Source organism: Moschus berezovskii, chromosome 16, assembly GCF_049115385.1.
Source record: "Moschus berezovskii isolate FMDL1 chromosome 16, NW_MosBer_1.0, whole genome shotgun sequence".
Taxonomy (NCBI): Eukaryota; Metazoa; Chordata; class Mammalia; order Artiodactyla; family Moschidae; genus Moschus; species Moschus berezovskii.
In genome coordinates this window covers 33,936,011-33,953,745 of record NC_142475.1, presented here as the reverse complement: position 1 = coordinate 33,953,745, position 17,735 = coordinate 33,936,011, and the positions used below count along the sequence as shown (strand labels likewise).

At 39.5% G+C, this 17,735-nt stretch overlaps 1 protein-coding gene across 1 annotated transcript in view; it reads left to right on the top strand.

The window, feature by feature from the left end:
• The first annotated feature begins 346 nt into the window (after positions 1-346).
• The window catches only part of EIF3H (eukaryotic translation initiation factor 3 subunit H), a 99,203-nt gene continuing 81,814 nt past the window's right edge, over positions 347-17,735 (top strand). Inside the window, exon 1 of the mRNA XM_055432730.2 lies at positions 347-511. Coding sequence (XP_055288705.1) covers positions 380-511 — 132 coding nt within the window. The 5' untranslated portion in view covers positions 347-379. The remainder of the gene's footprint in view (positions 512-17,735) is intronic.

Below are 17,735 nucleotides of genomic sequence, written 5' to 3'. Positions count from 1 at the left end.
GGACTACCGATTAATTAAAAAAATTAGAAGTGAAAGCAGTTTATACGAATGACACGTTACATAAATGCTAGCTATAAAGCAATTATGATTCACTACTTAGTGCATACCGATTAAACATAAAGGGGAAAACACTTTCAAAAATTTCTTTTCGGCGTTCTTAAAGCTGTCTGTTCGAAAGAAGCCCCCCAAAAACACAATGCACATGCGCAAGGCGTTCCACCGCCGAAGAAAGGCTGGAAAAGAGACGGGAGGCGGGGCCTCCCCCGCGGCCTTTTCTAACAGCTCCGCCCCTCAAACGTCAGACTGCGCCTGACGTTAAGTGAAACTTTACTTCCGCTTCCGGCAACTCGCATTTCTCTTTTCCTGTCCGGCTGGAAAGATGGCGTCCCGCAAGGAAGGCACCGGCTCATCCGCCACCTCTTCCAGCTCTACCACCGGCGCTGCAGGCAAAGGCAAAGGCAAAGGAGGATCCGGAGATTCAGCCGTGAAGCAAGTGCAGATAGACGGCTTGGTGAGTGGGGTTCCGTTTCTCCCGGCCCACGTGGGGAGCTCAGTTCCCAGCCCGGTCTTGCCAGGCGTGCTTTCCGGCAGCTCCCCTCTGGGCTTGCTAAGCTGGGCCAAGGTTTTCCCGTAAAACCTTCTTTCTTTATCTTCACTTTCTGTTCGGAAGACGCGGCCACCTTCTCTGCCGTCTTATCAGGGAATTGAGGACTCAGAAAGTGGACCTAGGCTCGGGTGTGTGTGTGACAGATTCTTGGGACGGGGTTTTTGGAGAATGACTGTTCTGGGAGTCAAGTAGGTGACGGAGGTGTCGAGAAGGATATAGGGCTTTTGAAAGGGGAGAGTAAGCTTTACTGTTTCCCTGTTGGGATCTGACATCTGTAACTTTCCAAGTGGAGATAGTTTGTAGCCACTTTTGAGCCTGTGGTTCAGCGGTTACGTGAAACCGCGTTATTGGAATAAATACCTTATGTTGACTTCTTTCCCTCTCTGTGAATATTGGAGTTCTTTGGGATTTGGGTTTAGGCCTCCTTCCACCTGGTCTCTGCTTGATAAAGCAGATGAAAGCACAACTCTGGAGTCAGACGGCTTGGCTTGAAATTCAGCGCTAAAATTAGTTGAATGACATCGGGCATATTATTAATCTCTTTGTGCTTTGTAAGTTACGTGGTAAAAGGTGTTAACATGTACTTTTAGCTGCTGCTGTTACATTTGCAAAAGTTACAGTAGTAGACTTTTTTTAAGGCCCTCTTTTCAAGACTTTAAATATTATTTGTATTCTGATAACTCATAGGGTTATGTTTCTTGTCAGACGTGGTTCTTGAATGCCACTCTTACGCATCTTGCTGTCACTGTTAGGATATCTCATAGGAACTTCAAACTTAATGTGTCTAAAATAAAATTTTTGACCCTTGCCCTGCTTCTGTCCCACTCATCGATCTTACCTGATTCTTTTCATGTTAGTAAATGGAACTGCTGTCTACCTGTTTGAAAAGTCAAAACCTGAGCATTAATGTATGCTTGTTCTTATTTTACCTTTGGCGTCTGGTCCCTCTGCAAATTCTTTTGGTTCTACGTCCAAAATATATCAAATTTCATTTGCTTTTCTTCTAGATTCCACCAACCACATCCACTTAAAATGTGGAATTCTTACTCAGTCTTCAACGCCCTGCTACTATTGTCTCTTTCTTCAGACTCACCTCATACTTTCTTCTAAGCTCAGTTGTATTCAGCTTTCATGTTTTATTTTCTCAGCCTGAAACACTGTCTGAAATATTTCTTCCTACTTCGTGGCTTTTTTTGAGGCTTTAAGGTATTGACTTAAGTGCCAACATCTCAAGAGAGGCCTTGCCTAACTACCGGGTAAAAAACAGCTTCATTCCCATTACTCTCCATTCCGTTCCGTTCCGTTCCGTCGCTCAGTCGTGTCCGACTCTTTGCGACCCCGTGGACTGTAGCCTACCAGGCTTCTCTGTCCATGGGATTCTCCAGGCAAGAGTACTGGAGTGGGTTACCGTTTCCTTCTCCAGAGGATCTTCCCGACCCAGGGTTCGAACCCGGGTCTCCCGTATTGGAGGCAGACGCATTAACCTCTGAGCCACCAGGGAAGCCCCCTATTACATCGCCTTTATTTCCTTCATAGCATTTTCCACTACTTGTAATTTTCTTGTTTGTTTTTTTTTCCCCAGTAGAATGCAAGATACTGAGGGCAGACAGGTATTATGACTTTTCATCTGTTACATTCCAAAACTGAATCAGTTAATTAACATAGATAGGATAAATTGATGAATGAAGTATTTTAGTTTCTTTTTGTAGTACTTCCATTTCATGTTCTGATATCTTTTTCTGTAGATTATTTTCATAACAGCTTGAATTGTTCTCTTAGCCTGCTTCAGTCCATTCTTAATACTTTTATTAAATAAAACATGCACTTTAATGTGAAAGTTCAGACATGGTTAACTTCCCTCTTGAAATGTTTTTAGTGCCTTTGCAATGAGTTCAAGGCTGACCAAGATGTCCTTTGCTTTTGTGTTCAGGTTAACTTGCCACTATTCCTATGCTTTGTAGGAATGGCTCATTCCAGCCACACGGGACTAATTTGCTTAGTCTGATATTTAATCACATTTGTTTCTGGCACCTTGGTGATAGCCAGGGCCACATTTCCTTTTCTTCTTGAGCCTTTCTTTTTGAACCTTTAGTTTTGTTTCATCAGTTTTCATCAGTCTTTAATTTTACCTTTCTCTTAACACATGGTGATTGTCAGACTTTTCCATATTAAAATGTCCAACCCTGTCTCTTTTTACTTAGCACTTTGCATTCATTCTTGGGCTTCCCTGATAGCTCAGTTGGTAAAGAATCCGTCTGCAATGCAGGAGACCCTGGTACAATTCCTAGGGCGGGAAGATCTGCTGAAGAAGGGGTAGCCTCTCCAGTATTTTTGGGCTTCTCTTGTGGCTTAGCGGGTAAAGAATCCACCTGCAACATGGAAGACCTGGGTTCGATCCCTGGGTTGGGAAGATCGCCTGGAGAAGGGAAAGTATGCCAATTCCAGTATTCAGAATTCCATGGACTACATACTCCATCGGGTTGCAAAGAGTTGGACACGACTGAGTGACTTTCACTTTCACTTGTGTTCATTCTTAGTCCCCAATTCTTTTGTTTGATGTCAGTGGTTAAATAATTCATCTGTATTTGTGGTCTTCCATTCTTTCTCCAACTCAGTGCTACTAGAATCTGCCGTCACCAGTTTCTTGATTTAGGTTTTAAAAAGATCAGTGATAACATTAGCAAAGAACTGTAAAACAACAGGATATACATGTAAAATAATGTCTTTAATACATAATTTAAGTGATCACAGAATAAATATCCATTTACCTGCCTTTTAACTTGAGAAATAGAATTTTTAGTCTCTTTGAAGTCCTTTCCATTTCATCCTTTTCTCCTATGCCTTTTTTGTACCTGTAATCACTCTTGTGAGCTTTGTTTCAGTAATTTCTTGGTTTTCTTTATAGCTGTACCACACAGAGTATTCCCAGACGATTTGTTTACTTTGGCCTGTTAAAGAATGAAGTGATAGTTAAATCATAGTACATGTTGACCTATGTCTTGAATCATATATATATGTATCTCACACCATGATCTTGAGATTATTCTGTTATAGAGTGAGGAGCTCTAATTCATTCATTGTCATTACTACTTAGCATTTCATTGCACGAGTAGAACATAATTTTCCTCTTCTACGTGTTAATGGACAGTGAGATGACTTGCTTTCCTTGTGTGAAATGGTATCTCTCAGTAGTGTTAACTGTCCATTCCAATAGACTTGTCAGCCTGTTCATTATTGTACGTTGTGCAGTCAGTACTCAGTGTATCCTTATAGAATGGATAAGGATGAGTGAATTGTCATTGTAGTCAGCTGATCTCTTTATTCCTAGGCAAGATCAAGCCAATTCTTCCTATTGGACTTTTCATGTAAAACCCTCTTTGATCCCCCTAAACCAGTCTGAATCTTAGCCTTTCATATGTACATTACGCTTTTGATACTCCAGGTCTGGTCCAAGGACCAGCAAGACAAGCAGAATTGGCCTTGCCTGGTAGCTTGTTAGAAAGACAAAAGCACAGTATCTCAAAATTTCTCCTGATCTGTTGTTTCAGGTGATTTATAACATTTTAATGTCTGAGCAGTGCTGCTCTGGGCCACATCAATCTTTTCTTTTCTCTGAAATTTTTATTTTTATGGTGACAACTTGTGTTACTCATCTCGGCATGTAATCATATGCTATTAATGAATGGTCTACACATATTAAGGAGAATCAGGAAGAGTACTAGTTCAGTTCAGTTGTGTCTGAGTCTTTCTTTGCGACCCCATGGACTGCATGCAGCACGCCTGGATTCCCTGTCCATCACCAACTCCCGGAGTCCGCCCAAACCCACGTCCATTGAGTCAGTGATGCCATGCAACCATCTTACCCTCTGTTGTCCTCTTCTCCTGCCTTCAGTCTTTCCCAGCATCAGGGTCTTTCCCTGTGATCAGTTCTTTGCATCAGGTGGCCAAAGTATTGGAATTTCAGCTTCAGCATCAGTCCTTGCAATAAATATTCAGAACTGATTTCCTTTTAGATGGACTGGTTGGATCTCCTTGTAGTCAAAGGGAATCTCAAGAGTCTTCTTCAACACCATAGTTCAAAAGCATGTGTTTTTCAGCGCTCAGCTTTCTTTATAATTCAATGCTATATCCATACATGACTATTGGAAAAACCATAGCTTTGACTAGATTGACCTTTGTTGGCAAAGTAACATCTCTGCTTTTCAATATGCTGTCTAGGTTGGTCATAGCTTTTCTTCCAAGGAGCAAGCATCTTTTCATGGCTGCAGTCACCATTTTGGAGCCCCCCAAAATAAAGTGTGAAACTGTTTCCACTTTCCCCATCTATTTGCCATGAAGTGATTGGACCAGATGCCATGATCTTACTTAGTTTTCTGAATGTTGAGTTTTAAGTCAACTTTTTCACTCTCCTCTTTCACTTTCATCAAGAGGCTCTTTAGTTCTTCACTTTCTGCCATAAGTGTGGTGTCCTCTGCATACTGAGGTTATTGATATTTCTCCCAGCAATCTTGATTCCAACTTGTGCTTCATCCCGCCCAGCATTTCGCATGAGGTACTGTGCATATAAGTTGGATAAGCAGGGTGACAATATGTAGCCTTGATGTACTCCTTTCCCGATTTGGAACCACCAGTCTGTTGTTCCATGTTGTTCCACGTTGCTTCCTGACCTGTATACAGATTTCTCAGGAGACAGATCAGGTGAGAATTCCCAGTTTGTTGTGATCCATACAGCAAAGGCTTTGGCATAGTCAATAAAGCAGAAGTAGATGTTTTTCTGGAACTCTCTTGCTTTTTCTATGATCCAACGAATGTTGGCAATTTCATCTCTGGTTCCTTTGCGTTTTCTAAATCCAGCTTGAACATCTGGAAGTTCTTGGTTTGTGTACTATTGAAGCCTGAAGAATTTTGAGCATTACTTCGCTAGTGTATGAGATGAGTGCAGTTGTGTGGTCGTTTGAACTTTCTTTAGCGTTGCCTTTCTTTGGGATTGGAATGAACACTGATCTTTTCCAGTCCTGTGACCACTGCTGAGTTTTCCATATTTGCTGGCATACTGAGTGCAGCACTTTCACAGCATCATCTTTTAGGATTTGAAATAGCTCAACTGGAATTCCATCACCTCCACTAGCTTTGTTTGTAGTGGTGCTTCCCAAGGCCCACTTGACTTCGCATTCCAGGATGTCTGGCTCCAGGTGAGTGATCACACCATCGTGTTCATCAGGGTCGTGAAGATCTTTTTTGTGCAGTTCTTCTGTGTATTCTTGCCTCCTCCTCTTAATATCTTCTGCTTCTGTTAGGTCCATACTATTTCTGTCCTTTATTGAGCCCATCTTTGGATGAAATGTTCCCTTGGTATCTCTAATTTTCTTGAAGAGATCTCTAGTCTTTCCCGTTCTGCTGTTTTCCTCTATTTCTTTGCACTGATCACTGAGGAAGGCTTTCTTACCTCTCTTTGCTATTCTTGGGAACTCTGCATTCAAGTGGGTATATCTTTCTTTTTTTCTTTGCCTTTAACTTCTCTTCTTTTCTCAGGTATTTGTAAGGCCTCGTCAGACAACCGTTTTGCTTTTTTGCATTTCTTTTTCTTGGGGATGGTCTTGATCCCTGCCTCCTGTACAGTGTTATGAACCTCCATCCATGGTTTTTCTTGCACGCTATCAGATCTAATCCCTTGAATCTATTTGTCACTTCCACTGTATAATGGTAAGGGATTTGATGTAGGTCATATCTGAATGGTCTAGTGGTTTTCCCTGCTGCTGCTGCTGCTGCTGCTAAGTCACTTCAGTCGTGTCCGACTCTGTGTGACCCCATAGACGGAAGCCCACCAGGCTCCCCTCTCCCTGGGATTCTCCAGGCAAGAACACTGGAGTGGGTTGCCATTTCCTTCTCCAATGTATGAAAGTGGAAAGTGAAAAGTGCAAGTGAAGTCACTCAGTCGTTTCCGACCCTTAGCGACCCCACGGACTGCAGCCTACCAGGCTCCTCCATCCATGGGATTTTCTAGGCAAGAGTACTGGAGTGGCTTGCCATTGCCTTCTCCGAGTGGTTTTCCCTACTTTCTTCAATTTAAGTCTGAATTTGGCAATAAGGAGTTCATGATCTGCGCCACAGTCAGCTCCCGGTCTTGTTTTTGCTGACTGTATAGAGCTTCTCCCTCTGGCTGCAAAGAATATAATCAATCCTGGTTTTGGTATCCACCATCTGGTCATGTCCATGTGTAGAATCTTCTCTTGTGTTGTTGGAAGAGGGTGCTTGCTGTGACCAGCGCATTCTCTTGGCAAAACTCTGTTAACCTTTGCCCTGCTTCATTTTGTACTCCAGGCCAAATTTGCCTGTTACTCCAGGTACCTCTTGACTTCTACTTTTCCATTCCAGTCCCCTATAATGAAGAGAACATCTCTTTTGGGTGTTAGTTCTAAAAGGTCTTGTAGGTTTTCACAGAACCGTTCAACTTCAGCTTCTTCAGCGTTACTGGTTGGGGCACAGACTTGGATTACCGTGATATTGGATGGTTTGCCTTGGAAACGAACAGAGATCATTCTGTTGTTTTTCAGGTTGCATCCAAGTACTGCATTTCGGACTCTTTTGTTGACCATGGTGGCTACTCCATTTCTTCTAAGGGATTCCTGCCTGCAGTAGTAGATATAATGGTCATTTGAATTAAATTCACCCATTCCAGTCCATTTTAGTTCACTGATTCCTAAAATGTCAATGTTCACTCTTGCAATCTCCTGTTTGAGCACTTCCAATTTGCCTTGATTCATGGACCTAATGTTCCAGGTTCCTCTGCAATATTGCTCTTTATAGCATCTGACTTTACTTCCATCACCAGTCACATTCACAACTGGGTGTTGATTTTGCTTTGGCTTCGTCTCTTCATTCTTTCTGGAGTTAGTTTTCCATCGATCTCCAGTAGCATATTGGGCACCTACCGACCTGGGGAGTTCATCTTTCAGTACTAGTAGGTATCCCTAAGTGTAGTTACCTGCCTCATGTAGGCAAATCTAAGTCCATCTGACTTTTTCATCTCTGTTGCTTTCAAGACTTGAATGACCCTGCAGACGTCCTGGGCATAGTTTCTTGCCCTTAAGGTCAGAGAGCTTGTTGAAATCCATCGCCTTTTTAAAAGGTTGCTTCTCTGTCTTGGCTTTTGTCAGTAGTGCTGCAGTGGATTCTTTTTTTTTTCTGGTATGTTTGCTTTACACCGCTGTGTCAGTTTCTCCTATATTGCATAGAATCAGCCATATGTATACATACATGTGTCCCCTCTTTGTTAGATTTCTTTTCCATTTAGTTCCTCATGGAGTCCTAGTAGAGTTCCCTGTGCTATTCAGTGGATTCTCATTGGCTGTCTGTTTTATATATACTAGTGTATACATGGGCTTCTCAGGTGGTGCTAGTGGGTAAGAATCCCACCTCCATCTCTGGGTTGGGAAGATCCCCTAGAATAGCAAATGGCATGCTTCTCCCGTTTTCTTGCCTGGAAAATGCCTTGGTGCAGAGGAACCTGGTGGGCTGTAGCCCATGGGATTGTAAAGAGTTGGACTAAACAGAAAGCACAAGTGTATATATGTCAATCCTGATCTCCCAATTCATCCCACCCCCCTTCTCCTTTGTTATTAATAAGTTTTTTCTCTACATCTGTGTGTCTCTGCTTTGCAACTAAGATCATCTGTACTACTTTTCTAGGTTCCACATATATGTGTTAATATATAATATTTGTTTTTTTCTTTCTGATTCTGCTTGTATGACAGTCTCTAGGTTCATCTCCTTTTGGCAAATGGCCCAGTTTCTTTTTATCACTGAATAATATTCCATTGCATTTATGTACCACATGTTCTTTATCCATTCCTCTGTTGATGGATATTTAGGTTGCTTCTGTGTCCTGACTGTTGTCAGTAGTGCTGCAATGGACAGTGGGGTGCTTGTATCTTTTTTTTCAAATAATTTTTAAAAAATCAGTTTTAATTGTAGGATAATTGCTTTAAGTGTTGTGTTGGTTTTTGCCATGCTGCTGCTAAGTCACTTCAGTTGTGTCCGACTCTGTGTGACCCCATAGACGGAAGCCCACCAGGCTCCCCCGTCCCTGGGATTCTCCAGGCAAGAACACTGGAGTGGGTTGCCATTTCCTTCTCCAGTGTGTGAAAGTGAAAAGTGAAAATGAAGTCGCTCAGTCGTGTCCGACCCTTAGCGACTCCACGGACTGCAGCCTACCAGGCTCCTCCATCCATGGGATTTTCTAGGCAAGAGTACTGGAGTGGCTTGCCATTGCCTTCTCCGTGGTTTTTGCCATACAACACTGTGAATCAGCCACAGGTATGCATATGTTCTCTCCCTCTTGAACCTCCCTCCTAGCAGCTCCCCACCCCCAGCCATCTGACCCCCTAGGCTGTCACAGAGCATCAGGTTGAACTTCTTGTGTTATACAGCAATTTTTCCAATAGCTATTTGTTTTACATATTGTAATATAAAGCATTCTGTGTAACAGGCTTTAGTTTCATCCAGCTCAGTTCAGCTGACTCGCATCCATTCCTTTTCATGGCTGAGTAATATTTCATTGTATATATCTACCACAGCATCTTTATCCATCCGTCAGTGGACATCTGTGTTGCTTCTGTCCTGGCTATTGGAAATAGTGCTGCAGTGAACATTGGGGTTTAGGTGTCTTCTTTTTAAATGTCTTTTTGACTTATCGTTTTCTCTGGGCATAATATGCCCAGTAGTGGGATTGCTGGGTTATGTGATAGTTCTGTTTTTAGTTCTTTAAGGAACCTGCATATTGTTCTCCATAGTGGCTGTATCAGTTTACATTGCCACCAACAATGTAAGAAGGTTCACTTTTTTCACACCCTCGATGGCATTTATTGTTTATAGAGTCTTTGATTATGGCCATTCTGATCGGAGTGAGGTGTTAACCTCATTATATTTTTGATTTGCATTTCACCAATGATTAGTGATATTGAGCACCTTTTCTTGTGTTTGCTGGCCATCTGTGTGTCTTTGGTGAAATCTCTCTTCAGATCTTCTAAATATTTGGTTGGGTTGTTTGTGTTTTTTTTTGTATTAAGCTGCGTGAACTGTTTGTGTATTTTGGAGATTAATCCTTTGTTTGCAAATGCTTTTTCCCATTTTGAGGGGTTTCTTTTTGTCTTGTTTATGGTTTCCTTTGCTTTTAAGTGCAAAAACTTTTAAGTTTAATTAGGTCCCATTTGTGTATTTTTGTTTTTATTTTCATAACTAGGAGGTAGGTCAAAAAAAGATCTTGCTGTGATTTATGTCAAAGTGTGTTCTGCCTGTTTTATCCTTAAAGAATTTTATAGTGTCTGACTTTAAATTTAGATCTTTAATCTATTATGAGTTTATTTTTGTGTATGGTGTTAGGAAGTGTTCTAATTTCATTCTTTTACATGTAGCTGTCCAGTTTTCCAACCACCACTTATTGAGATTGTCTTTTCTTTGTTCTTCTATTCTTACCTCGTTTGTTATAGATTAAGTGACCATAGGTGTGTGGGTTTATGGCTGAGCTTCCTAGCCTGCTCCACTGATCTTTCTCTTTTTTTTGTGCCAGTACTATGCTGTCATGATGACTGTAGCTTTGTAGTATGGAGAGCCTGATCCCTCCAGCTCCATGTCTTTCTCAAGATGATTTTGCTGTTTGGAGTCTTGTGTTTCCATAAAAATTGTAAAATTTTTTGTTCTAGTTCTGTGGAAAATACCATTGGTGGTTTGATAGGGATTGCACTGAATCTGTAGATTGCTTTGGGTAGTATAATCATTTTCAGAATATGGGTTCTTCCAGTCCAAGAAGATGGTATATCTTTGTGTCATCTTTTATTTCTTTCATAAGTATCTTAGTTTTCTGCATAGAGATCTTTTGCCTCTTTAAGTAGGTTTTCCCTAGGTATTTTGTTCTTTTTGTTGCAATGATAAATGGAATTGTTTCCTTAATTTCTGTTTCCAGTCTTTCATTGTTAGTATTGGAGTGCAAGAGATTTCTGCTTATTAATTTTGTATCCTGCAACTTTACTGCATTCATTCATTAGCTGTAGTAGTTTCGTGGTAGCATTTTTAGAATTTTCCATGTATACTATCATGTCATCTGCAAACCATGACAGTTTTCTTTCTTTTCCAGTTTGGATTCCTTTGATTTCTTTTTCTTCTTCGATTGCTATGGTTAAGACTTCCAAAACTATGTTGAATAGTAGCGAATGTGGCACCCTTGTCTTGTTCCTGATCTTAGAGGAAATGCTTTGTTTTTCACTGTTGAGGATGATGTTTGCTCTGGGTTTGTAATATAATATATGACCTTTATTTATGTTGAGGTAGGTTCTCTCTATGCCTACCCTGTGGAGAGTTTTTTAATCATTAAATGGGTGTTGAATTTTGTTGAAAGCTTTTTATGCATCAGCTGAAATGAACATATGGTTTTTGTTCTTCAGTTTGTTAATATGGTAAATCACATAGATTGATTTGTAAATATTGAAGAATCCTCACATCCCTGGGATAAATTCCACTTGATCATGGTGTGTGATCCTTTTACTGTGTTGTTGGATTCTGTTTTCTAGTATTTTGTGGAAGATTTTCGTGTGTATGTTTATCAGTGATAATGGCCTATAGTTTTCTTTTTTTGTGATGTCTTTGTCTGGGTTTGGTATCAGGGTGGTGGTGGCTTCCTAGAATGAGCTTGGGAATGTTCCTCCCCCTCTGCAGTTTTTTGGAAGAGTTTGAGAAGGATGGGTGTTAGCTCTTCTCTAAATATTTGATAGACTTTGCCAGCGAAGTCTTCTTGTCCTGGACATTAGTTTGTTGGAAGGTTTTAATCACAGTTTCAGTTTTATTGCTTGTGGTTGGTCTGCTCATATTTTATATTTCTTCCTGGCTCGGTCTTGGAAGACTGTACCTTTCTAGGAATTTGTCAATATTTTCCAGGTTGTTCACATGTATTAGTCTCTTACGATCTTTTGTATTTCAGTCGTAACTTTTCCTTTTTCACTTCTAATTTTATTGACTTGAGTCATCTCACTTTTTTTCTTGATGAGTCTGACTAAAGGTTTATCAATTTTGGTCATCTTCTCAAAGAACCAGCTTTTAGTTTCATTGATCTTTGCTATTGTCTTCTTTGTTCCTATTTCGTTTATTTCTGCTCTGATGTTTCTCTCATTCTTCTAACTTTAAGTTTTATTTGTTCTTTCTCTTGTTGCTTTGGGTGTAAGGTTAGATTGTTAATTGAGACTTTTCTTGTTTCTTGAGGTAGAATTGTATTGCTAAAATACAAATTTTCCTTTTGGAACTGCTTTAGCTGCATCCCATAGGTTTTGGTTCGTTGTGTTTTTTTGGTCATTTGTTTCTAGGCTTTTCTACATTTCCTCTTTTGATTTTTTCAGTGATCTCTGGGTTGTGTGTGTGTGTGTTAGTCACTTAGTCATGTCTGACTCTTTGTGACCCCATGGACTGTAGCTGGCCAGGCTCTTTTGTCCATGAGATTCTCCAGACAAGAATACTGCAGTGGATTGTTTGACCTCCATGTGTTTGTGTTTTTTACGGTCTTTTTTTCCCTGTAATTGGTTTCTAATCTCATAGCAGGGTGGTCAGAAAAGGTGCCTGATATGATTTCAATTTTCTTAAATTTACTGAGGTTTGATTTGTGACCCAAGATGGGATCTGTCTTGGAGAATGTTCCATGTACCCTTGAAAAGAAAGTGTATTTTGCTGCTTTCAGATGGAATGTCCTCTAAACATCAATTAAGTGTATCTGCTCTTATGTGTCTTTTAAAGCTTGTGTTTCCTTATTATTTCTTCCTGAATAATCTATCCATTGGTATCAGTTCAGTTCAGTCACTCAGTCGTGTCCACTTCTTTGTGACCCTATGGACTGCAGCACGCCTGGCTTCCCAGTCCATCACTGACTCCTGGAGTTTACTCAGACTCATGTCCATTGAGTCGATGATGCCATCCAACCATCTCATCTGTCATCCCCTTCTCCCACCTTCAGTCTTTTCCAGTATCAGGCTCTTTTCTAGTGAGTCAGTTCTTCGCATCAGATGGCCAAGTATTGAAGTTTCAGCTTCAGCATCAGTCCTTCCAATGAATATTCAGGACTGATTTCCTTTAGGATGTACTGGTTGGATCTCCTTGCAGTCCCAGGGACTCTCAAGAGTCTTCTCCAACACCACAGTTCAGAAGCATCAGTTCTTCGGTGCCAACTCTCACATCCATACATGACTACTGGAAAAACTGTACCTTTGACTAGATTGATCTTTGTTGGCAAAGTAATGTCTCTGCTTTTTAATATGCTGTCTAGGTTGGTCATAGCTTTTCTTCCACGGAGCAAGCATCTTTTAATTTCATGGCTGCAGCCACCATCTGCAGTGATTTTGGAGCTGTAAAAAATAAAGTTTGTCACTGTTTCCACTGTTTCCCCATCTGTTTCCCATGAAGTGATGGGACCGGATGCCATGATCTTTGTTTTCTGAATGTTGAGCTTCAAGCCAACTTTTTCACTCTCGTCTTTCACTTTCATCAAGAGGCTCTTTAGTTCTTCTTCACTTTCTGCCATAAGGGTGGTGTCATCTGCATACTGAAGTTATTGATATTTTTCCTGGGCAACCTTGATTCCAGCTTGTGCTTCATCCAGCCCAGTGCTTCTCATGATGTACTCTGCATATAAGCTAAATAAGCAGGGTGACAATATACAGCCTTGACGTACTTCTTTCCCAATTTGGAACCAGTCTGTTGTTCTATGTCCAGTTCTAACTGTTGCTTCTTGGCTGCATACAGATTTCTGAGTGGACAGGTCAGGTGATCTGGTATTCCCATCTCTTTAAGAATTTCTCCCAGTTTGTTGTGATCCACATGGTTAAAGGCTTTGGCATAGTCAGTAAAGCAGAAGTAGATGTTTTTCTGGAACTCTCTTGCTTTTTTGAAGATCCAACAGATGTTGGCAATTTGATCTCTTATTCCTCTGCCTTTTCTAAACCTAGCTTGACTATCTGGAAGTTCACGGTTCACGTACTGTTGAAGCCTGGCTTGGAGGATTTTGAGCATTACTTTGCTAGTGTGTGAGATGAGTGCAGTTGTATCCTTTGGTATAAGTGGAGTGTTAAAATCTCCCAGTGTTACGGTGTTACTGTTGATTTCCCCTTTTATGGCTCTTATTAGCATTTGCCTTTTGTATTGAGGTGCTCCTGTGTTGGGTACATCAATATTTATAGTTGTTTTATCTTCTTGGATTGATCTTTTGATCATCATATAGTGTCTTTCCTTGTCTCTTGTAATAGTCCTTGTTTTAAAATCTGTTTTGTCTGATATGAGTATTGCTATTCCAGCTTTCTTTTGATTTCCATTTTCATGAATTATTTTTTTCCATCCCCCTACTTTCAGTCTATGTGTCCCTATATGAGTCTTGTTTTTGTATCCATTCATCCAGTCTGTGCCTTTTGGTTGGAACATTTAACCCATTTACACTTAAGATAGTTATCATTATGTATATTCCTGTTATTGGAGGAGGAAATGGCAACCCACTTCAGTACTCTTTCCTGGAGAATTCTGTGGACAGCAGAGCCTGGTGGGCTGCTGTCCATAGGGGTGCACAGAGTTGGACATGACTGAAGCAACTTAGCATGCATGCATGCATGCATTGGAGAAGGAAATGGCAACCTACTCCACTATTCTTGCCTGGAGAATCCCAGGGACAGAGGAGCCTCGTGGGCTGCTGTCCATAGGGTTGCACAGAGTCGGACATGACTAAAGCAACTTAGCATGCATGCATGCATGCATTGGAGAAGGAAATGGCAACTCACTCCAGTATTCTTGCCTGGAGAATCCCAGGGACAGAGGAGCCTGGTGGGCTGCCATCTGTGGGGTTCACACATAGTCGAACACGACTGAAGTGACTTAGCAGCAGCAGCAGCATATTCCTGTTATGATTTTATTAATTGTTTGGGGTTTGTTTTTGTAGGCCTTTTTTTTTCTTGTGTTTCCCGCCTAGAGAAGTTCCTTTAGCATTTGTTGTAGACTACTGGTTTCTTATCTTTTGCTCTCTTGTCACCTTTGGCTTCAACCAACTCTGTTATAATTAGAAGTTTCAGTCTTAATGTACAGGATTTCACAAGTTTTTCCAGCTATTTTCAGCCTTGGCAACTCTTTTTCTGGGCCTTTAGCCCCTATGTTGGGAAGAAAAACCTCTATAAAGCGTTAGGCTTTGAAGAGAGTGTTTGTCAGTTCTTATTTTTTGTGGTCAGATTCTCTTACCTTACCAAGCTGACTTTAGATAGTCTTTTAGATAAAAGTTTCTGATTTTGGCACTTACATGAAAACTTGATTTCATTTGCTTTTCTCTGGGTAATTAGTTCATAATTTTGTTGTAAAATATCATATTGGCTCAGATGGTAAAAGCATCTGCTTGCAATGCGGGAGACCCAGGTTTGATCCCTGGATCGGGAAGATCCCCTGGCGAAGGAAATGGCAACCCACTCCGGTACTCTTGCTTGGAAAATTCCATGGATGGAGGAACCTCGTAGGCTACAATCCATGGGGTCGCAAAGAGTCAGACGTGACTGAGCCACTTCACTTTCACTTATCATGTATACCTGTAGCCAATTCATGTTGATGTATGACAAAATCCATCACAATATTTTAAAGTAATTATACTCCAATTAAAATCAATGAGTTAAACTGTGTAAAGTGATAATAAAAGAGAAAAAAATAAATTGTGGTACTTGAATATTATTTCATTAAGGTCGACATGGGAAAATAGAGAATAGCTTTATTTTTTTCTCTACAAACTACTGTTTGTACAAGATCATTCTATAAAATAGTTGTCTCCTGTAAAGATTAGACTTGATAGCAAAGTATAGTATAATTTGCAGAGCCATCTATTTGATGAAAACTACTTGTTTCATCAAAACTGAAAGGGCTAAAGTGGTACTGGGTATATACCAGCGTCATATTCTGGGGTTTATTGATTTTGATACCAAGCCCAAGCATACAAGAAAAAAAAAAATGAATTCAGCGAAATAGTGGTAACTTAGTATTAGCTTAATAAAAGTATAAAGCTTTTTCACTCTTTGAGTCTGAATATTAACTGTATTTTGACATAAAATTTTAAGGATTTATTTTTCTCTCAAGTACCTAAATGCTATAGGTATTCATTGTATCCTGATGATTAATATGAAACTTTTTTTTTCTCAATACTGTTACCTTCTATCCTTGTCTCCAACTAGTTTTCATTTGATATAAGTAGCAGATGTTTGTTGTATATATGGGATAGCAATAATTACTAACATTAGATGTTTTAGAAAACAAAAATACATTCATAAAAATCTGGAGAAATGTAAAAAACACAAAGGTAATTAGTTTATAAGCTCATAACTTAAGGGTTGTTACACCATTAAGAGTTTTTAATTTAACATTTCTTTGTTTTTCCAATGCTTTAATAAATTGGATAAAATGAAATACCTATAAAAACAAATAGATATTTAATAAATACCTATCATTGAAGTTAATGAGTTAAAGAAGGTTGTGCATGTTTTTAAGCATATTAAGCACATTGCCAAACTGCTCTCGAAAATAGTTGTGTGGTTCAGTGTGCTTTCCCATTTACAGAGTATCAAGTGCTGTTGCTTGGCACCATTGCCACCTGAAAGTTATGATTTCTTAATCTTTCTTTTTAAAATTAAATATGCCTGTTAGTATGCTTGTTACAGTGAGATTCATCAGTTCAGTAAATCTTTCCTGTCTGATAGTGGTAACACTCACATGTATGCCCAGGTCACCCAGTCTTCTGGTGTTATCTTTGTCCCTTAGAGTTTCCCTTGGATTCTCTTAAGATCACTTACTTAGTAGCAAAAGCCCTTTGGAAAAGACTCATTACACAAAATAAAATCAAAACTTTACAGCTTGACTTTGAAGGTACTCTTTATCTTTTACAGCCTTCAAACGAGGACTTGTAGGTGTACTGCTTTCAAGTTTGGTTTAAGGGTAGCCTTTAAAACAAGACCAGTATCTTTGGGATAGAAGAAAACCCCTTTTACATTTTGTACAGAAATGCATCATCTTCAGTTTTGTTCTGAAGGACCTCTTGAGGATAAAAAGCATGAATAATCACCTCATCCTGGGGTATTGTGGTATATTTTTTATGCTGGAAAATTGAAGTGTTTTTAATATATTAAACCTATTTTATTAAACAGCCATTTTGCTGGGTATGCATGGTTCACAAATCAAAAGGCAAAAAAGAACAGGTAGTGAAAAGAAATTGTCACTTTCATCTCTATCTTCAGCCACCCTCTTCCTAAGGGAAATCCTATTTATTCTTTTTTAATGTCTCTTTCTGAACCTATTTTAGCAAATATTGCATCCTGTTAAGGAAGCAGAAATAAACTAATAGAAACACCTAAAAATCACCCTAAGGCTTGCTGATTAAGCAGTGGTTCATGCTTCTGAATATAATAAAATTAAACTGTATTAGGAACCAGACAGCTTATAAGAACTTTGAGGTTTTTTTGTTTTGTATGAGAGGAAATTTTGTTCCATCTAAGCCTTTTACTTTAAGAAAGTTATCTTTTAGCTATATGTGGGGAAATTTGCTGATTTTTTATATGTATTGAGTTGGTAAAGTAAAAACTTAATGTTATAAGTTAAACATCCTTATTAGTTAACATTTAATTGAAATTATACATTTGTTTGTTCAATTGCATCATTGTACAATCTCATGACTGGTTTTTATGATGAGAGCAGAGCTATTCTGTTGACTTTCTTGAGGTTGCATTGTCCTTCTTCCCCTTTGCCCAACAGTTATTAGTTGATTTAACTTTAAAACTGTGAGCCATCAATGAACGTTGATACAAGAGAATAATTGCAAAATGTGTTTTTTCAACTGCAGTGTTATAGAAATGATATTGATTAAGTGTATTGTAACGAATCCCATATGCGTCAGGAGCAAAATATCTTTTTTTTTTCCTTACTGAAGTTACTTGAATTTCTTTCACATCAAAACTTAACAGCAGTGATTTAAATCCTATTTATTATTTGACTCAGCCCTTTATGAAATAGAACCCCATCCCACTTGAGCCATAAAATGTGTTAAATTTAAGACTAATGCTGCTTTCTGCTTTTTGAATTTACATTTTGG